Source organism: Poecile atricapillus, chromosome Z, assembly GCF_030490865.1.
Source record: "Poecile atricapillus isolate bPoeAtr1 chromosome Z, bPoeAtr1.hap1, whole genome shotgun sequence".
Classification (NCBI taxonomy): domain Eukaryota; kingdom Metazoa; phylum Chordata; class Aves; order Passeriformes; family Paridae; genus Poecile; species Poecile atricapillus.
In genome coordinates, this window is record NC_081289.1 from 77,893,542 (window position 1) to 77,915,576 (window position 22,035).

Below are 22,035 nucleotides of genomic sequence, written 5' to 3' on the forward strand. Positions count from 1 at the left end.
GAGCGGAGACTCCCCAGCCTGCCCAGCACTGTTTTTGCTTGCTCTACCACTTGCTAAATTAATAAAATTGATATTCATGAATGATCATCTAAATTGGCTCTTTGATTTAGTCATGACAATTTATAACAGTTATTCTTATCTAATTAACAATAGACACGTATATTTTTTTTAATGACCCAATGACCCATCACCCATGTACTGCATTGCGGCATTTTCTATTTAATCACTTACTATTACTCAAAAACCTCTAGAAGAAGAAGATGAAGAAGAAAGAAGAAGGAAAAGAAACAACATTCTAAATCCTCCATCTTGTCTTGTGCTTTCTAAACTAGTTTAAACTCTAAACTTTGACTTTTTCACCCAGTGACTTAAGAAAACTTCTCTAATCTACACACTTATACTTTTAGCTTTTTTATCTAACTTTAACAGTTGTTTTCATGTAACGCTATGAAAACATGCCCATAAATTTCATGTTATATGAACTTCAGTGTTCTCCTGGATCTCAGAGCCAGGTATCAGAGACAAGTGCACACACTCTGTGTTTCAGACTCCAACACCATCAGAGATGTTACAGTGGATGGAAGAGGGGAAAGGTGCTTTGGCAAAGGTGCTTTTGAAAATACTGGGATCAGAATAGTTGGGCTGAACCTTCACTACCTCTATAAATTCTCATTCCAAGATTTTTTTCTGATCATAGTTTTTACAGTCTATCCTGTAGTTGTACAGGCTGAATAATTTCATAAGTAACTATTTCTTCTGAGCATTTCAGGTGGCAGTTAGGTTACTGCAGAAGCAGTTGAGTTCCTAAAATTCATCTCCACTTTCCAGACCCCTCCCAGCTGTGCTAACAATGCCATCTGGTGTGGGGAGCTGAAGAGATAAAGTGACCCAACTAAGACATAACCCACCAGAAGAAAAAGTTTATTTTTCAGCTACATCAATGTCCTTTATGGCCATGCACAGCAGGAGACATCACCATGATAAAAATGGATGAGTAGTCAGGAATAACAGGCTTCCACTGTTCTTCTGTGTCGTTCTGTGTCACGGCCCCAGAATCACGATCCCTTGCTTGTGACTCCTCTCCTGCAGTATTTTGGATCTAACAGAAACTGTTTTAAAGAAATGATTGTTTAAGGATGAAAGTCAAGAGTTCAAAGAGGGACCTGGGAAGACTAGCATAGAAATCACACAAAATTACAATGACCTAAATATTTATTCCGAAAGAAAAGGACTTCTGGACCATTCTTTGGGGTTTTTTTGTGGTTTTGAATTTTTTTTTGTTTTGTTGTTTTGTTTTTAATTGCTCCTTGTGATAAATTCTGCTGGCTAAAACATAATCTAAAATGCAAACCTGGGTGCAGTGTGTCAAGTGTTTCTGCTGATGCTACTCGATAGTCATTCTCCCACACACACACACTGACACAGAAGTGGAAAAAACCACATTTTTTGTTTTTAAAAATTCTGCAACACTTATTTTGTGAGGAACATAAAAACGGACCTCCTAGGAGTGTAGAATCTTTTTTCTACTTTCTGTACTCTCTTTTTTCTCTGCTCTGTTCTGGGATCTGCTGTGTTTTCAGTGCATTAACTTTTGAAGGCATGAGAGGATTTAAGTGGAAGACAGAGTAGAAGTCACTATCATTAAAAACAAAAAAAAGAGGCAGAGGTGGTCAGCAAAGAATGATTTGGAAATTATCTGAAAAAATGATGAAACTATGATTTCTTGATTATCTTGAGAGTGTAACATGCATCTTAGTAAACTGGTGGACCTTCCAGCATGCCTCACCTGTTTCAAGGAAGTCACTACAGGGACCCAACTGTGGTGCATGATTGTGTTGTTTATTTTGAGCATTACTGTTCCCCTGTAAGGAGGGTTCTTTCCCTCCTTCTCCCATGTTGTCTCTGCAACAAAATGTCCTAGGTGTGGGACAGCTTTTGCCTGGAAGAAGAATAAGGATCACAAGCATGCAAAGCTGATTTTCTTTGTTCATCATGCTTACCAGAGAGAATAGAAATTGCTACGTTAAAAAGATACATCACACTAGAAGCTTCTGATTACAGGGCTGGACACTAGCAAAATTCTAGCTGTGCTCAACAGAACACGGTGTTTTACTGAAAGGGCCTACGGGATTTTTTTTCTCGGTAGGCTTTTTTCTTTCCCTGAGATTCTTCTAAGATATAAGAAAGGTCTGAGCCTAAAAATAGTTTAGCCCAAATACATTCATTTGCATTTTCTGGAGCTGCAGGCACAAACCCAAGTAGTTCCTACAATGACAGACAGCAAAGTTTCCCTGAAGCATCTTTCAGGTAACCAGTTAATTAAGTATTATGGTCACAAGGCTGAAGTGTAAGTGCGTCTAAGAAAAGGGAACGGAAACACAGGAAAAAGCGCTGGGAGGAGAGAAAGAGGGAGGAAGGGAGGGAGGGAGGGGAAATGAACCTGTCGGAGGCAGTCTTGGGACAGTTTGATAAAATATTTGAATCCTGAACAGCCTGCTATTTATTTTTTTTTTTTTTTTTAGCTGATGAGCCTTCCTGCTTCAGCCAATACACCTGTGAAGACTTCGCTGCAGACTGAGACAGCAAAAGCTTTTACCTGTCACGGGTGACACGCACATTAAGAACCTGCTGGTGACTCTATGACACTTTCTGCTCGAGTTTGCGGGGCCCCGGTGACCTTCCTCTCTCGGGAGTGAGGCGAAGGGTCCGGAGCATCCAGCAGATCTCAGCGGGGGAGGGCAGTGCCCCAGAGGCGCGGGAGCTGGGGGGACACCCGGCAGAAGTGACATCGGGCAGAGGGGACACCGAGCAGAAGTGACACGGCGGCTGGAGAGGGCTGGGGGACAGCTGAGGCTGTCCCACCGCTTCCGAAGGAGGAAGGAACGAGGAGCTCCGGCTGCGCAGCCGCCCCCACCCCGGGGGGACTCCTGGGGCTCGGGATTTACTCCTGAACCTGCCTTCAGGAACCGCCCCCTTCCTGGCGTGCGGTGACCCGCTCCGGCCATCTCCCCTTCCTCTCCTTCCTTGAGCAGCTGTGTGCTGGCGGGGTCACATGTTTGGTCTTTGGTGCCTTTAATCCCACCCTCAGCGCCCGAGAGGGAGGAGAGAAATTCGCGGAAGAGAAGTGAGCCACACGCCGAGAGCAGGATCCCGGTGGGAGAGGAGCTGCGTGCGGGAGGGAGGCAGGAACGGCCGTGCGGGGCTGCCCAGCGGATCGGGTAAATCTGCCACACGGATCGGGTAAATCTCCCGCCGGGATCGGGCTGTCCCGGGGGGGTGCTTCCCCTTCCCGTGCTGGGAATAAAAGGGAGGTGCACGGAGGCTGCGGGAGCAGGGGAAAGGGAGAGCTACGAAGTTATGGCTGATGAGCGGCCACAGCTGCTTATCAGGGCTGGGCTTGGCTGCGTGGCTGCGGCACCCGAGCCAGCAGGGAAGTGGAAGCTCTCCAGGGATCTGGGCGATGTTTCTGTGCTTCCTCCGGCCGTGTGCCGAGTGTGCATGGTGACGAGCAGGAGGACAAATAGCCAGAGCCTGGCCGGGCCTCAAGAAACGGCCCTTCCGTTGGGGAAGTGGAATTCTTAAGGGAATGGGGAAAAGGCAGCCAACTTCTGCTCTGTGTTTGGTGCCACCCAGGGGAGCCCTCGCCCGAGGTAGAAGCGTGGCCAGGATCTCTCCGGTCTGAAATCCGGGCAAGGAGATGAGGACTGGGCACACTGAAATGCACTCGATGTCTGCTGTCCTGCAAGGAGGGCAGAGAGTGGAGGTGGGATCAGCTTTTCTTATCTAAAGCCCTTTCCTCTTAGACCATCACCACTGAGGTAACTGCTATTAATCCTGTGCTTTACGGGTTACCTTGTGCTACCTGGCAGCTCTCCTGAAGGGAATGAGGAGCACTTAAGCAACCCAATGGCCGAAGTCGCTGACATTTAGAATCAAAGGCTGTTGAGGAAATCTGCAGTTGTGCTGTGATGCAGCAAAACATGAAACTATGCTGATGTACACTACCGGTTCCTGGGCTGGCTTCTCTCCTACTGTCACTGAGAAAGTAATTTATGGACAACCACTAGGGCACATGAGGTTCAGCAAGTATTTGCAAACACAAAAGCCAGGAGAGACACCCTCCTGCACATGTGAAATCTGCTGCTTTCTTTCTTGTCTGTCCAACAAGGGCATTACAAATCATAACACAGATTATTTTTCAGCACCTGCACTTACCTCATTTTCTCCCTGTGGGGCTCAAGCAGATCACCACGACCCTCCAGAACCAGGGCATTCCATTCACCACTCCTTCCAACGCAGGATAAACAATCTGGTTCATATGTTGTGGGGGAGGGGAGGAAGAGGGTGTATATTCCTCAGGCACAAGTGCCAAATGTAGAAAAGTCAGCAGTTTAACAATAGTAGAGAGTGTCTTCAAAGAGGAATGCTTTTTATCAATATGACTAAACATTTTTCTTTCAAACAGATTTGAATCACAATACTCTGTGTACACTTTTAAATTTTGATTGTTACATAGACTGTCCCAACTGGAAATTTTCAGCTTTGTCATCAAAGGCCTTTGTTCACAAATTCTATTTCCTTATTCCTGTACTTTGTTCTTCACAGTCATAAACGAACAACATGCTACAATGTCTGCAGTGTTAGCAGCCATCACTGCATCTGTTTCCTTCTCTCTCCCTCTCCCCCCGTTCATATGATCACAACTCTGCTGGCACAGGTGAATTTTTAAGAGAATTCATCATTGTGGGGATAACAAAAAAGGTTTAATAATGATTAGTTGATGATCAAATGATACTTAATGACAAATAAATTGCAAATGGTGATGAAGGAATAATTCAATTATAATTTAACAATGATTTAACAATAATAATTAAGCTATAATGAAATGGTAATTGAACCATGTTTTAGTTTCTGATTTCAACAATGATTTAGACCATAATTAGATGCTGCTACGCTTCTACACCTAAAGCTATAGCTGGATATATAAATGCCATGAACATACAGTATACAAAATGTACAATTTTAATGCAAAATGTGTTACCTTACTATACACATCAGGTATAAGGGGGTCTCAGCCTCCAGGAGTGTCCTTGAGCAATGTCCCAGCTCACAGGGAGGTCTCTACCAGGCCACACAGGAGAGCTGTGTGGGCTCACAGGGGCCACAGGAATCTACAGCCTATAGTGACTGAGGTAGCCAACAGCTCTTTGGTATAGGTGCAGGGGTGCAGCTGTAGCAGCTCCAGTTTTGTCTAATCCTGGCTCAGGCTGGTACCTTTAGCTCCTGTAAAACATGGCCTAGACACCTGAATTCCTGGGAAGACATGCCTGGCACTGTCATAGAATGGGGCAAGCTTGGAAGGGACCACAGTGGGTCATCTGGTCCTATCTCCCTGCTCCAGCAGGGTCATTCCAGGGCCCATTGCAGGGGATTGTGTCCAGGTTCTGGAATATCTCCAGTGATGAAGACTCCACAGCCTCTCTGAGCAATCTCTTCAGTGCTCAGTCACTGCACAGGGAAATTCTTCCTCACATTCAGGTGGAGCTTCCCAGACATGGGTTCCTGCCTGTTCCTCTTGTCCCACTGCTGGGCCCCACAAGGGTCCATCCCCCTCCCTGCAGACACTGACAGACATGGATCAGGTCCCCTCTCAGCCATCTCTCATCAAGGTTAAGCAGCCCCAGCTCCCTCAGCCTTTCCTCATAGGAGAGATGCTCCAATCCTTTCATCATCTTCTGGAGCACAGGTAGCTTTTTCTCCAAAAGTCAAAGGGAAGGGGGTTTGAAATGTGGTTGACAGACCAACAAATGGTCACAGGGGTGGTGCCACAGGCAGGGGTCCAGCTTGGACCATAGGATGTACTTGGAGAAACCTCTTGGGACTGTTGGGGTCCTTCTGACACAGGGGGAATTTCAGTGCTGGGCTTGCCAAGTTGGTGAGGGTCTTAATTTAAAGCTGCTGTGAGAGGGGAACTTCAGGCCTTTCAATTTAAAGCCAAGTCTAGTAAGAGATGCCCAGAACATAGGGAGGGATCACAGGTCAACAGGAGGGCACCTGAATGGCAGCACAAAGGAATTCCAGCCACTCCAGCCACTACTTTGCCTTCATCAGAGTGCAACTTACCTGGCTCTGTGCAAAGGCATGGGGAATGAACACAGGCAGCTGGACTCATGCAGCTGCACACCTGCAGGACTGCTAGCTCCTTGGCATCATGGCAATGTGCTGGGATGGCTTCTGGGACTGTGTGGTAAAATGGAAAGATACAGAACCTTCAGCAAGGGCAGGTGGGGGAGATGAGGAGGGGTCACTCTCTATGTCAGTGACCAGTTGGAGTGAATGGAGCTCTGCCCAGGGATGGATGAGGAGCTGTCCAAGAGATGGCGAATCAGGATTAAGGGAGGACAGGGACAGGTGACTTTACTGTGGACTTTGCTATGGGCCACCCCATCAGGATGACTGAGTGGATGAGTCACTCTGTAGACAGATAGGAGCAACCTTGTGATCACAAGCCATGGTTCTCTTGGGGCATCTCACCCACCTGTCACACCTAACAGAATCACAGACAGCTCCTCCAAAGTCACTGCCTTAAATCTTTGTGTTACCTTGCAGAACTCTTCTCAGGCTACTCTCCACTGCCACTTTATCTGATCTACCTGACTGCTTGGTAGCAACAGAGGGAGCATTGCTTTCCCATGGGTTTGCCCTGCAGGGAGCCAGCCAGGTGAAATGACCTCCATTCAGGTTTATGTGACAGAGGAAAATTAATATACATGAGAAACAAGACAGAAGTTGGGGACATAACAGTAATCACTATATATTGAGTTTACAGCCTCTTTCATTGGTGGCATAGTCTTATTCTCTTAGTTCAAACAAATGGGGGAAGTGTCCTTCAGCTGCTACATCTGTGTCCCTCCTTTCTTAGTTCAGCAGCTTTCAAACTGTGTATCATGGATTCCTAGGGATTTATGAACAACCTGTAAAAGTTAACTATAGTCCAAAGAGAATAGCAAACCAACCTATGATGAAATTTAGATTCAAGTTTTAATTCTGCAGTTTCTGGTGTTACCTAACTGGACATGGTTACACCCTGCATATTTGTGCATTTTTACTGTTCCAATGGTGCTTAAATTCCATCTCCTTGGACAGAAGAGGTCTGTACGTTCACTGGCAGGCTCTGAGGAGTGGCACATCAAAACAGACAGCAGTGCCTTCAATTTCTATCTCATGCATCACATAACTTGCAAAAGGCCAATTCCTCTGCCCCTTCTCTTACACTTCAAGCTGTCATTAATCTGTTAACTGTGACAGTGTCACACCTTTAGTACACAGACCATAAGAAACAAAAGTTCTAAGGGAGCTGAGAGATTAAGTGTAGCAGCCCTGATTTTGCCTGGTTTATCTGATGATAAAATTATAGATTACACTCATAATCTATGGACAACGTAAGAACAATTGCTTTCAGCAGTGGTTGAGGAGGTGAGAGATGTATTTGGTACTTGCCAGTGTGATCAAAGGACAACTACTGGTCTCTTACTGTTAAGGTTCCTCTGAGTGTTTTTAGCAGCACAGCTCTTCCTGGGGTGGTTTGTATTTTCTAGGAAGCCCAACTCCCGGTTTGGCGCAGAAGTGCAATGATCAGATCTGTGGATTCTTGGCCTCTACTGGACACTGCTGTTGTCATGGGGACCTGCCACATTGCAGAAATATTATCTGGCACTTGACCTACTGAAAGCTATCAGAAAACAAGAGGAATTGCAGATGAGAAAAGCTGGCCATCTGACCCAGTAATAGGAATCAGGGGATGGCAGGGACCTCCTGTTTTGGAATTTGAGGATATCTGTACATTCCCTGTCAGTATGCCTGTATGTTACAGGAGATCCTTATGGCTCCTTGGGAAGCCCCCATTGGCTTCCTCAGATTTGAACAGGATGTTTTCCATAATACCACAAAGGTCCTGCCAGAGAGGGTTCATCAGCAGAGGAGCTAGTCCTGAGCTAGCAGTTCACCTGCATGGTGTTAGGCTGAGGCATAGAAAAGCTTTTAACACAAAAGTTTCAGGTTGGGTGCTGCTGTAGGGTCAACACGCAAGAGAAAGGTACCACTCGTGTGAGCACGATTTCTCCCACCACTGTTATGGCCCAGGTGGGACTGTGACAGCCCATGACATTTCCATAACATTTTCCAAGAGCCTGCCTTTGTCCCCCTCTTTCATCCCTTTGTAGAGAAATGACTCTATGGCTCTGACCACATGACTTAATCCAGCTGTTTTTATGTTAGGAAAGAACTGGCTTTTCCCACTGACACTGAGAAGAAGTATAGATAGGAAAAAAGGAGTAATTTAATATTGTAATTGTACAGGAATAGTTTTGTCTCATGGTGCAGGAAGTAGAAGGCAGATGGTCTCTCTTCTATCAGCTCTCCAGAAACTTAAAATTTGCAGCTTTGCAACATATAAGAAGCTTTGTTCCAGGAGCACCTCTCTGTGGAGAAGAGTTTAAAGCAGACAGAAAATCAGTTTTCTCTTTTAAAACAAAAGCACAGCAGACAGTGCTCTGCACCCCCAAGAGTACATTACTTATTTTTCTACTTTCCTCAGTGTGCAAAGAGATGAGTTTTCCTGAACAGTGTAATTCAGCCAGGTAATTAGGGGACTAATGAAGATATTATATAGATTTGGAATTAAGTGTTTTTGGAAGGAATCTTCATCATGAGAATCTAAGAAAAAAACCAAGCCAAATCTACAGTTTTATATCACCACAGCTTCTAGGTGTCTTTAAGCAATGGCTCAGTTCTACAAAGAACATGTAAATCTGGCCTTCACTGCAAGTATTTGTATGGTTGCAAAGCAGTTATTATTCAGGTTTAATAAAGTAGGGGTTTTTAAGGCACTGTAAAATCCAAATCTGATTCTTGCTTTTCTCCTCAGACTTTTTTCTTTTCTGTCTGAAATGCCACTTGCTTGAAAAACAAACAAGATGTTTTTCCCTCTAGAAAGGGAAAAAAATGAAAATTATGATACAAAGAGCTCCTGAAAACTGTCTCCTCTGAAATCTGAACCATCCTAGTGGCTAGAAAACAGCCTTAGCATAAATTCTGGGTTGGAATCCTGCAGAGCAAGCTTCACCTCTGCAGAAGTAAGAATTTTTAAATCCATATTTTGAACTCTCAGGTTCCCAGTGTTACAGACAAAAGGTGGGAAAGAGATCAGTCTCTTCCTTCTCTTTTAGATTCTTCAACTTGTTTTTCACATTAATTGCAATATTTGACCTTTAATACATTCCTGACCATTTTTAGCCTCTGTGGTTATTTCACTGCCTGGTGAAAACAGCCTTTTCCTCAGCAGACAGAGTGACAAAGAGAGTGACTGACTGTCAGTGTGACTGTGAACAGCTCAGGGAGCAAAGGAAGATGTGAAGAGTAGCAGTAGTCTCTGTGTGTGATTGGTGTTTTGTTGGGGCTCTCTGAGTTGCAGAGCCCGAATAAGAGCTTTAAGATCTTGAATTCTCTTACTGGGGAAGTGAAGCCAGGGTTAAATGATAACACTTGGAATTATGACACAGTGACCTGCATGGGTAGCTTCCAGTCCTGTGTGCTTTTCCAGTGGAAGCTGGAGCCAGGAGGTACCTCCAGAGAGGGTGGTAGTCACCTGACCCACCTCATCAGCTGTGCCCTGAGCTGGGAGCTGGGACACCAGCAGGTGGAGTCTCCATCCCACTTTCCCAGCACTGTCAGGCTTTGGACTCAGTGTGAGTCCACCTGCAAGGACCTGGGACATGAGCCTTGAACAACACGGGTTGCAGAAGAGCGAGATGTCAAGTAGAACTTACTTGATTTATCTCATAAGGTTCTGCTGGCCACTAGGGAGGACAGGACAACCAATTTTTCTCTCTTCAGATGGTGTGAGGGAAGGAGATCTCTTTCTGGGATGAGCATTATGATCATAGACTCATAGGATGGTTTGAGTTGGAAGGACCTTAAAAAACAGCTAGTTCCAGCCCCCCTGCCTGATGCCACTCACTAGACCAGTTTTCTCCAATACATATTAATGAAGAAATGCTCAAAGAGATATTACTTGTGCTTCAATATATATCCGAAGATCTCATTGCCAGCTCATAGGTTTTGTAGCTCAGAGTTTCAGCATAGCTGGAAGAGGGAAAGTAAACTTTATTTATAGAACTGAACTGCCTTGTAGTTTTCCTTTTCCCACTGTAGTCCTCACTTTAAAGTTTGGAGACTGGCTCAGAGACAGTGCCCACAATGATGCTTGAATCAAGACAAGGCTCAATAGTGTGAGCTGTACAATATGGTTCTGCATGTTTGTATTCTCTTAATGCTTGTGACAGGTTAGCTGGAAGGCCCAGGATTTTGGATAAATAAATGCATTAAATGCTAGATCTTTGCACTGGTGGATTTTAGGTCCTCACATCCTGAATCCTCAGGACTTGGATCTAGCAGCTGAAGTGCAGCCATCACCTTTAAGACCTTTACAAAGTTCATTCATGCAATTTAATGCAGAATTTGTGCAACAGGATTGTGTAACTAGACAGGAAAAGAAAGCTATATGGGGAGAAACTTCAGATTCTCATGCACCAGCATTTAAATCTGTTCTCAATTTAATTACACTAAATCTTGTCTTGAGCCCTAAGAGAGCACTGATGCCACAGTCTGTCTAAGGATGGTTTGAGATCTCACAGCATGAGCTGCCTGTTCTCTAACAAATATTTGGAATAACTCTTGTATATTTTGCATTAATCTTGTTAAAAGGCCTTTCATAGATGGTTGTCACATTCTCATATGGGAAGTGGAAAAGGTTCTTCTAATGGTGAAAACAGCAAATCTGTGACCTCCGTAAAGAAGGCAGTTCTCAAGTATCCCCAGAGCCAGATCTTGTTCCATGTCCTCCAAGTATTTTCTTGTACAAGATCCATTTTTCTGAGACAGAGGAGAAAAGCCAAGATTTTTTCCATCCACCCAGCTTTGCTTAGGCTGCTTCAGATGACAGTGCAGAAAAGGACAAAGACTAATGTTTTGGTCTAGAACCACCATTTGATGATCAGAACTTACTGAAGGCAGAAGGTTAAAACCTCAGTGAGGGGAACACGAGTAACTCAGTTCTTAGGGAGAGGGAATAGGAAATTAAAGGGAGAATGAAATGACAGATTAAAAGTGAGACTACTGACATAAGAGAATTCATCTGACCAGCCTAACTGCCCTGATTTTGCGTAAGCTTTTGTCAGCCAGGCTGTGAGGTGTTCAGGGCAGCCAGAGAAGCAGATATGGCAAAATCTAACTTCTGTGAAGATGGATGTTAGCTTAAAGTGAATGTGTATACCAAAAAATTACATATTTATGTGACTACTTCAGTTTAAAATTAAAGGCATATATTCTAAGTTGCATACTTTTAAATATGAGATACGAATCAATGGCTCAATTACAACATGTTCATGTTGCTATTCCCATGTATTTCACAGGTTCTAGAGAGGAGGAGACATCTGAGAAAAACAGATAGACACACACATTACCCTTAGCATACACAAGCCCTCAGTGAATAAATTGGTGTCTTTGTTAAATGGCTTCACACTCTGGGGAGGAGAGTGAAAAAACACACATTTGGAAGTGTGTGAGCAGTAGGAGGGAAGTATGTGCCTCCAAAGAGGTAAAAGTTTGTCTCTCCAATATGTGCTAGATTAGAATACCAGAGATCTGGCTTTGCTTCGTGGCTGTGATCTAAACATTACTATGTCAGTGTCACCATACAGGGGTACCTAAGTTCTGTGCCTTTAACAGAACGGGATTTCCACACATCCTACACCCACCTTGCCTGTTGTTGCATGTTTGAAGCACAGTAACAAACACACAAAGTCCTTTTGAGCTGGGTTAGATCAGAGCTCCTATGTGCTAAAAAGGCCTCGGGGTCCTTTGCTGGAAGCTAAGTTCAGCTCAGCTGTCCTCAACCTCCCAGGACTATTCTGTGATACACCTGTGTACACCTCAAGGGATTCCACAGAAGCCTTGTATGTTAGCTTACTCAGAGACTAGTCCCCAGCTTTCAGTTTCCTTTGTCAGTTCCTATTTCAGTAACCATCCTTTTTTCTTCCTTTCTAGGCTTGCACAACCTGTGCAGTTTTGTCAGCAATGGCCCCAGTGGTATCCTGCAGTCCAGAGAGAGGGACGCATTGAAGGACTGAGGGCATGAGCAGTACAGGAGTGCCCTCCTTCTGCAGCAGTTATGTTAAACCGAGCCTGGCAGCTCTGTGGGAAGTGGTGTCGTTGGTCCAGCCCTTTCATCCATCTCCTTACCCTGACTGTGGTGACTTTTGGTGTGCTGGCACCTTTGATCTGCCACCGGCTCCTCCACTCTTATTTCTACCTGCGGCGCTGGCACCTGTACCCCATGAGCCAGGAGTTCCTGGAGCAGAACCAGCAAGAGGGCCAGGATGCCCTCCATTATTTTGAGAAGATGCAGATGCCAAATGCCTCTGAGGCGTCTGGCAGTGAAGCCTTCCAGCCCTTGCTGCTGATCACCATTATCACTGTGCAGAGGCGGAATGATTTCCACTACGTCTTGCAAGTGGCCTCCCACTTCCACCGCCTCCTCCAGAAATGTGGGGCACGTTGCCAGAGCCACCGCATGCTCCTCTGTAATGTGGAGTCAGATCCCGGCATCCATCAGGATGTCAGGCTGCTGAGCAGCCTCTTTCCTATGGTCAGTCGTGACAGAACTGGAGAGAATCCTGATCCCAGCCTCAACCAGTTTGAGAAGGAGAAGCAGGACTATGTCTTCTGCCTTGAGCAGTCACTGTTGGTGTACAACCCCGAGTACATCCTCCTTGTGGAAGATGATGCTGTGCCAGAGGAGGAGATATTTTCTGTCTTGCAGCACCTCTTCTTGGCCCGGTTCTCCAAGCCCTACCTCAGAGACGCTCTCTACTTCAAGCTGTACCATCCAGAGAGGCTACAGCACTACTTCAACCCTGAGCCCATGAGGATCCTGGAGTGGCTGGGCCTGGGCATGTTCCTGGGGCCGGTGCTGACCTTTGCATACTGCTGGGCCGCAGGGCGAGCGGGCCCCAGCTGGTGCCTGGTGGTGTTCTTTGCCCTGTACAGCATGGCCCTGTCAGAGCTGGTGGGGCGGCACTATGGGCTGGAGCTGCGGCGCCTGCACCCCGCACTCTACAATGTGGTGCCGGCCAGCGAGTGCTGCACGCCCGCCATGCTCTTCCCTGCTGCCTCTGCCCGCCGGGCCTCAGAATACCTGCAGGGGCTGCGCTGCCACCAGGGCTTCGCCAAGGACACTGCCCTCTACTCGCTGCTGCGGGGCAAGGGCGAGAGCGCCTTCGTGGTGGAGCCCAACCTGGTGCGGCATGTGGGGATGTACTCCAGCCTCCGACTGAACAGCAACCCAAAACTGCTGTGAGCTGCTCCTGCCTTGCCACACAAAAAACACCCAGGACACTTGCCATGGGCAGAGGAACAGTGTGCTGATTTGCATTCTGTGCTGCTTGCACTGGGCATCCTGTGTCTCCACATGGACAAAGAATAACTCTCTCTAAAACTACAAGTTTTCTTAAAAAATCAGCCTATGTACATTCAGACCCTATTTAGTATGAATTTTGAACTAATCACCATGCACCACCTGGGAGAGGAGTGGAGGATTCCAGCGTACTCTCTCTTAGCCATTCCCAAAGAAAAGCTCTCACATCAACATGCACAGCTTTCCTGCCTACTCAACTGAACAGTGGTTACAAAAATCTTTGCCTTAGGGCAGCAGAAATTTTGGATAAAGTGAATGTTTCAAATTCAAGCTAATGAGGAGAGAAAGGCCTTATTTCCCTGTCCTTACTAAGGTCTGATCTCTGACCTGTCTCTGCTTCAAAGCTGTGGTTTTGAGCAGACCTTCAAAAGCAGAAGTGGTTTGCAGGAACTTTCCCACAAATTCTGCCTAGATTCTTCAAATTTATGAAGTCTCTTTAGTTGCTCTCTCCCTATCTACACCTCCACCATTCACACTTTTTTTGCTTCCACCTGAGGCTTTTTAAAGCAAAACCCCTGCTGCTTATTGAAGGTCACCTCTGGGAGTTGGGATAGGAAAACAGAATCACAGCCACTGGTGTCACACAGATGGGTCAGAAATGCACATTTTCATTGATTCATGACACACATTGTACACAATGATTGCTGTGTTGGTGAGGATCATCACTCATTGTACTGGATCCATTAAGAAAGGTTTTATCAACCACTGAGTGAATTTATCCATTCAACATGAATTTACCTTGACTTTCCCTCAGTACAGAGACAAAGGAAGACTAGATCTGTGCTAAATAGGTGCTGTTGTTGTGCAAGATCCTTGTTCATTCTGGGGCTGTAATTCACAGCTCAGCTGGAGTGGTTCATTCACTTCTCCTGGCAGAAAGCAAAATACCTGTGGGAAACAAAGACAGCTGTTCACAAGAACAAGCAACAGCAGCACAGCACATCAGAGGGCCACTCTGACAGTGATTGTGTGTCCTTGTTGTTAGGTATCTGGGATAGGTACTTTGTACCAGGGCAGTGGGCACAGTTAAATATAAAACCTTGCAGATGACAAGAGACCTCATACTGAATGAAAACAGGCAAAAATTTGGTATATCTGATGAAAGGCCCACTGGCTTCAATGAGCTTTGAATCAAATTCACTTTGAAGTGGCATTTGGTTGAATTATTTTTAAAACTACATTCCTTCCTTTGGAATGAACCAAGTAAATATTTTTTGTTGAGTTTAATCAGTGGGAGTTGTTTGGGTTTTTCTTTTTGGTAATGGAAGGGCTTTGCTTTGAATTTTCTTCTCCCAGCTCTCTTCCAGGTGATTTATGCCTTATTATCTTAGCAAGTCTGGTTATAGGTGAGAAATACCTAAAACTCCTGAGAGATGAAACCAAAGAAAATGGCAACCCTCAGCACACTGGGTATCAGTTACCCAGAACAAAGGCACAGTGCAGCTAGCTGAGAAACAGCATCACAGCAGTGCTTTGCTCTCCAGTGTTAAGGTATGTGGTGCAACAAGATCCCAGAGAGCGAACTGCATCGCTGAGCTCAGAGCACACTGTAGAAAATGCTGATGATTTAAGACAAAGGGATGGGTTCTTGTTTGGCAATCTGACAACTGGTTTATTGAAGAGCACAGCCTCAAATAGGTTCAGGGACGAGAACCAAGGATTGCGCTAAGGGCACAGGGTTAAATGAGGGGCAAAAGGGGCAGATATGAGGGTCAAGGTCCAACAGGGACGAGGGACAGTGGTGCAGGGAAGTGGCTAAAGACTAGGAGAACCAAGGGGATAACGGGTGGAACAATGCAGCAGAACAGAGCCAGTGGGGATAAAGGGAAGGAAGAACATTCTAGGAAGGGTACATTAATGGTAAACAGGGGCTGAACAAGGGTGACATCAATCCCCACACACTGTCAGAACACCAGAACCCAAAAGGCACCAATATGTGGCTGCAAAAGGCCCATGGAAGGGAGGCCTTTTCTTACTGTATTCTAGGGGGGCATCTCTCCCCTTTTGCCTCTGCCCCTCCAGGGCTGAGGTATTACCACCCTGGTGGCAGACCCCTGGTTCTTCACACTCCAGTAATCAGCTGGATACTTCTAGAACATCTTTGGAAATTAGAGTGAGTAAAAACTGCTTGTGGGTTCCATGCCATTCCAAAGGTAATGCCTTTAGGCCTCCTGGCAGAGGACACCGGAAGAATGGCACAGTCAAAACCACATTTTTCCCAGCTGCTGAAAGCCCTGGAGATGCCAGGGTAGTCGCACAGTGGCAGGTGGGCAAATCTCTCCTCTGGCTTCACTGCCATGGGGTTTGGGTGTCAGGATTTTAGTGTCACTGTATATTTACTCCACCAAGTGCCTGCACATACACCTGGTTTCTGTATCTTTAGCTGTGAATGTTTTGGTGCAGTGGGCTTGCTCTTCTCTCTTTTATATCTTTATACTGTATAAATCCAGGACAATGCTCTGTTCTTTCCATTCATACTCATTCTTGCCTTAGAAAATGTCACAGCAAGAAATGGGACAGGCAGTGGAAAAAGGAAGAGGGGAAAAGCAATCAAGCAAACAAGCAAGAAGCTGTATCCTGTAAATAAATGTTTTGATGTGGGGAAATGATTTATCCATTTGTCTCGAAGTTATTTTCCTGCTTGTCCAGTTTTACATGCAGTCGTGGGTTGGAGACAGAAATCATGACTCGAGTCCTCTCTTGATCATCTGACAAACTGCCTGTTTTATTGTTTGGAACCAAGTTATATAGTCAGTTCAAAACTCCTGGGTCTAGATAATTGATTGGTTGAGGTTTTAGCACTGCCCAGCTCCTTGACCAGTGATACATCTTCTTTCTGGACTGAAGATGACTGGCTGAGGTCCCTGCTTGGGTCTGAATCCAACTCATCCCTGCCCCATCTGATGATGTGTTTTACTTTTAGGCTGGTTGAATTTGGGGGTCTGGTATGGCCAAATTTATTTGGCAGCTATAATCTAGCTGCAACAGTGACAGTCCAGTAGTACTTAATTTGACATTTCAAAAGTCCAGGAGAGGTCAATCATTTCACTGAGCCTCATAGCTGAAAATTAAGAACATGAATTTAAGGCATCCCTTCTAAACTAGAAGACAATTTTCATGGCATAAGAGGTGACAGAATTTGACTGTGAGACCAAATAATGTGCAGAGGGCTCAGGGCTTGAACCTGTCATTGTGAGAATTTCAGATAAATCAGCTGAGAACAAACTCCTTTGTGCAAGAAACAGGTTAATAAATTCTTTATGTCCTTCTGGGACAATTTTCTGAAGTTCACAAGTCACTTTTACAGCAGAGGTGCTGCTTTGCTGACCATGCAGGGAGCTGTTCTGAGTTACTCAGTTACTTGGACAGTGCCCACCCTGCCAATGGGGCATCCCAGGAAAGGGCTCCTGCTCCTGCCTTCCAGTCTTCCACAAGCAGATTGAGTCTTGTTTCACTTTTCTGTGCTGCATGTTTTACTAGAAATTAGAAGTCAGAGAAGTGCACATCACCCTCAGAACAGAGAATGGGAAACTACCATGAATTCTTAATTCCTGTTGGATTTTGTTCTGCAGCTCAGGCTAAAAACACCCCAAACAGTTTCAAACACCCCAAAGCCTTTTCTCTCTTTTCTCTGAGGGGAGTGGAGCTGAGTTGCCCCATCTCAGACTACAGAAGTTCAAAGCACAGTATTAGCTCCCTGAAATATGGCCTTAAGAGCTTTGTTTCTTTCACTTTAAACAAACTTTGTGACTATTTTTGAAACAAACAGTAGGAATTTTCTTGGGTGTTAGCTCATTCCCAATGGTTTGGAGAATATTCTTCAATGCCGCAGCTGTTGCTTGCACAAGAGGAGACTTTCTTGATGGGCCATCAGCAGGACCCAAGGCTTTATTGTCCAGGACAGTTCCGGCAGAGTTACTGACTTAAAAAAAAAACCTAAATTTGTTTCCAAAGCATGTCCAACATAAGCAGGATGCCAGCAGAACACGGCATAATCTGACAGGTCTCTACTAGATTAGAAGTTTAAGAGTATTTTCTAACTCCAATAGGCATCAATGTCTTATGAGAAGGCACTACATTTGAAGAGAGAAAAGCCTTCCTTCCTATGGTGAGGAGCTGTGAATCACTAGATTGGGTATTTCAGCAGCAATACTGGATTATCCAGCAATTGTCTGGATATAGTCTGAATTGGTTTTTATTTTTAATAAAGTTATTTACAAGCAAACTTTCTACAAAATAAACAACCTCTCTGTAAAAACTCTATTAATAGTCTCATCTTTCTGCATCTCACTGTTTGTTTTCCTGATTGGCAGATCCATCTTTCCTTACCATATTTGACAGACAAAGATACTCCCATATTCATGAATTGGTACAGATACTATAATTTTGATCCAACACAACTCAAAGCAGGTCTTATTAGACCAGGTTTCTCAGGCCCTTCTCCAGTCAAAATTGAAGCATTTTAACAGAGACATGACGTAAAATCAAGCAATGAATGGTGGAATTTAACTTTGGCTTACTTTTGTATAGAGAGGGTACATATTTCACAAAATAAAAAAGGTAATTTTCTATGAGAGAGAGTTGCAGTTACAAAGTAACTTTGTAGTTATGAAATCATTGGGAGTCACAGTTTAATTTTGTGTATTTTCACACCAGCTTTACAGACATTGTATCCAAATTTAGCAGATGGCAGGGCCCATCATGTGGCTCTGAATAATATTCAGTAAAACACACACCTTCCAAAAATGCATAGAGAATTAGGTACTCCGTGGTCTGTGCTTCTTCACTGCATGTCTCCATTCTGGAATAACTTCATTTCCACTGATTATCTGTCCTGACAGCTTTGGGAGAATCCATCCCATTAGCCAGTTTATCCATGTACCTAAAGACTAAGGGTCAGCAACATCAATGTCCCTTCCCATGACTTTGTTCTTCATGGCACGCTAGAAACGCCATGGTGGTGGCTAGGAGGGTAGGAACAACAGTGATTTTTAAAAGCTGATGAAGAGTTACATTTTATTGTTCTGTTTGTAAGCCTCTGGGCAGCTGTGCCTACTTTCTCTTAGAATTTCTGCCTTGGTGTCCAGAGTTCTTGGATAGAAACCACATCTACATATGGTCTTTTCAGCAAGCTGGTCCAGGTTCAGACGTCTGTTGTGTGTATTTTGCAAACTTAATACAAATATTAACATGCAGCACCTAATTGTGCTTTTTTTGGGGGACCATGTGCTGCTCAGATAAACAGGTAATAAACAGTTAAATGTCTCCCTTTATAGAAGCCAAGTTGTTTGCCTTCTTGCTTTATTTAAAAACAAAATGTCAACAGAAAGGCACAGAGACCAATGTCATGACAGCATTTACGTTCATGACCTGTTACAGCTTTTCTCAAAGCACAGGAACGTTGCCACAGGCAGCTTGATTTAAAGTTGTATCCTATTGGGTATTTCAGCAGCACTATTGAAATTAGTGCAAAGATCTGTGTTTTGGTAACAGCAGTTTTGCATGCTTTCCTGTTTTTCATTCCAAGTCATGATGTTTGTTGCAGACATCCAGCTTTAAGTTGCACAGAATGCAGAACAAAGCAAACCCTTCCTTGTGCAATCTCCTTGGTGCTCTGAGTCTGTTCTTCCCAACACTGCCACCCCTCTCCCCTGACGTACTTGTCTGCAAACTCTGCTGACAAGCCAAAAATACAGGGGAGTTTCTTCCAGTGAGTTAAACAGCCAGGCTCTTGTTGCTGGGGGTGAGGGGTGTAGGTGACTGGGGAAAACAAACCACTTAATAAATAATACTTCTGATTAGATAGGGATGAACAAGCTGGACTTTGAGATGGTTAAGCAAGACTGCAGAGTACAAAAAACAGGAAACATCCAGCACAGTGTGGAGAGGTGGGTAGGAGGCAGATTCCACTCTGCTCAAGCCTGCTTAGATTAGACTTTAACCCCATCATGCAGGCAGCAGCCTCATGGGGCAACAGAGCCAGGTGTTTTTCATGTGGATGCATATTATTCTTGGACATTCTTCCAATTCACAGTGGTTTTTTCCATTCCATTTCAATCCATTTTACAGGTCTGACCACATCTAAAAGTAGTATTTAATTTACTTAAGTGCAGAGTGAAGCTATACATTTGTAATTTTTCTCATGGTGACCATATAATCTCTGAAGTTGCCTCATTAATTTCTTTTTCATCATTCTTTCTGAGGTGTACTACAATTGATTGTTCTTCCCATTTACCTATTTTTTTATTTAAAATGCTAGTTCATTTGAGTAGTTAAAGGCAAAACATTATCAGAATTATACTGCTAGAAATGGAAAATAAAAATCACAATCTGGAAAATTAGAAGCAATTAAGATATTTTTTATCTGTTGGCTTTAAAACAGGCTTTCTGTTAATTTTAATATATTGTATTCAATAAGACTTCATCTAAAACTTAAGTACGCAACTGTCAGATCCTTTGACACTAAGGCTGCATGTAACAGGGACAGCAATTAAATTAACTTCTACTGCAAATATCAAGTTTTTGCATTATCAAATTCCAAAAAGTAGACCCACAAATTAAGACCTAAGTAATAACCCCTGCCACACGTGAATTCAGTTTTCAATGGTTCTTAATATTTTTAAATGCATACTTCTGTCAACTGTATGGGAATCTCAGATGAAAAAGCTGACACCAGCAAAATCTCCAAGCCATTCAAACAGAAAATTAACTTACATTATGACACATTTCTTGTGCTTTAATCTAAGCAATCTCTTTTATAGCTAACTACCACTTTCTATTTCTATGCTATAAAAGGCACAATAATGAACATTTAAGCTCTGTAAATAGTTAGGCATCTTGTTTGCAGTGATGTTTTAAACACAGGTATAAAGTTTTTATATTGCAAGACTGTTTATATCAGCTCTCTCATGAACACATAAAAATCCATAATCTGTGCTGAAAACCCCTTATCACTGTATTTAGTTAGATAAGTATTTAAGCAGTTCTCAGACATCCAAAATTCAAAACCAGCTAGTAATCCTTTCTCTAATAAATTATACTCTTCACTAGAAAAGAGCATCAGCAATCACTGCAATAGTCAGCATAACCATTTTTAAGAATACAAAAAACAGAGTAGTTGCTCTTTAGTGCAACTGACCTCCCTTCTTGTTCACCCTATCCTTATCCTTGACTGGGATCTTTGTCCTACATCCTCCTTCCCATGCCAGAGGCAGACGGGGATGAGGAACTGTAGGGATGCAGAAGAGAAATTATTTTGCCTCTGAAACGGAACTCCTACTGGAAGCCCTGCCTTCATGGCCACTGGAAAGGTGTGAGAGTTGTCAGGTCTGAGTTAGAACACTACCTCCATGAGACAGAATTACTGCTTAAGAAATACACCAATTTTGCCATGGAACAGTTAGTGCAGGCAGTGATTTGGTACTTTTCATGGGCCAAGTTAGTTGTTTGGTAAATGCAAGTACACTGCATACCACTCATGATACAAGCTTTTTCCTCTTATTTAAGAAACAATACTACTATAACCTCATTTTAACAGGCACAAGTACTCCCAAAGTATGATTACATGGAAATATGTACTCTTTTCCAATGTCATTTTAATATCCCTGTAATTTCAGCACAATATGGTCAGTGTGATGGGTATGTATACTAAAACCTTACAGTGACATCATCTACAGAGACTACTCATTCCATACTCTTTCCTGAAAAGGCTCCCATTCCTCAATTAAGTGAAAAAATTAAGCATATTGTCCATTCTCCTTTTTATCTCCTCTGTCCTCAAAATCTCTATGAGAAGATTTTGTAATCCTGTGCTTGGAGTGCTGGAGCGAAGGGTTAGAAGGCCTGGAAAGGCACATAACAGCAATTATCCATCTAGAAGTACATTTATATATTTCCGAAGAGCTAAGAAGTCAAGGTGGGCTGAGGGGATTATTCAAAGTTTTATCTAAATGTCTGACACTGCTTTTTTCATGAAGACTCCCACAGATTTTTTTCTAATAGCCTGTCAGAACATAGCGCAGATGATGCTGGGAATAAAACACTTCCAAGAACTTCCCTCCTGTGTCAGCTTGTAGCCAAACCAGGAGCAACAGGACTCAAACTCTGACCTTGAGGAAGAAGACCACCATTATGACACCTTCATGGTCTCAAAAGAGTCTTAGATAAGGTATTTAATTAAAAATACTTTTAGTCTGTATTAGATGTTTATGTTGTGGTGAGAAACTTTAAAACACCATGGGGTTTATCTTTCTGCTAGGATGGGAGAAATGGAATGTAAAACAAACACTGTACAGCAGGGAAGGCTTTATGTCCATGTTATGTGCCACAGCTTGCTTCAGCAAAAAAACATGTATCAGGAAGGGCAGCATGAAAGAAAACAGAGGAACACAAGCACAAGGCCTTTAACTAGACTGCATTGTCAGCTCCTTCAGAGGTTTCTCTGTTGACTGTCAGGCCGGCAGTTCCCACAGTTTCCTACGAGCACTGACCTTGGCATGCAG

General features: G+C 43.9%; 2 protein-coding genes across 6 annotated transcripts; one reads left to right on the plus strand and one right to left on the minus strand.

Moving 5' to 3' along the window:
• Positions 1–1,041: 1,041 nt before the first annotated feature.
• On the minus strand, positions 1,042–3,500 carry LOC131572610 (uncharacterized). The gene is made up of 4 exons (XM_058825857.1): positions 3,419–3,500; positions 2,597–3,322; positions 1,787–1,939; positions 1,042–1,109 (listed from the first exon to the last, which is right to left on the minus strand). The coding sequence occupies exons 1-4, from the start codon at positions 3,498–3,500 to the stop codon at positions 1,042–1,044; spliced, it is 1,029 nt and encodes a 342-aa protein (XP_058681840.1).
• On the plus strand, positions 3,043–13,433 carry PGAP4 (post-GPI attachment to proteins GalNAc transferase 4). 5 transcript variants are annotated; one of them, XM_058826067.1, is made up of 4 exons: positions 3,081–3,218; positions 3,634–3,763; positions 4,606–4,717; positions 12,106–13,433. In XM_058826067.1, exon 4 carries the CDS (start codon positions 12,230–12,232, stop codon positions 13,415–13,417), a length of 1,188 nt encoding a protein of 395 aa, XP_058682050.1. In that variant the 5' UTR covers positions 3,081–3,218; positions 3,634–3,763; positions 4,606–4,717; positions 12,106–12,229; the 3' UTR covers positions 13,418–13,433. The 5 variants fall into 5 exon arrangements, with proteins under 5 accessions (XP_058682049.1, XP_058682047.1, XP_058682046.1 ...); XM_058826066.1 differs by lacking the exon at positions 4,606–4,717 and having other exon boundaries at positions 3,043–3,240; XM_058826065.1 differs by lacking the exon at positions 4,606–4,717 and having other exon boundaries at positions 3,082–3,218.
• The last annotated feature ends 8,602 nt before the right edge of the window (positions 13,434–22,035 follow it).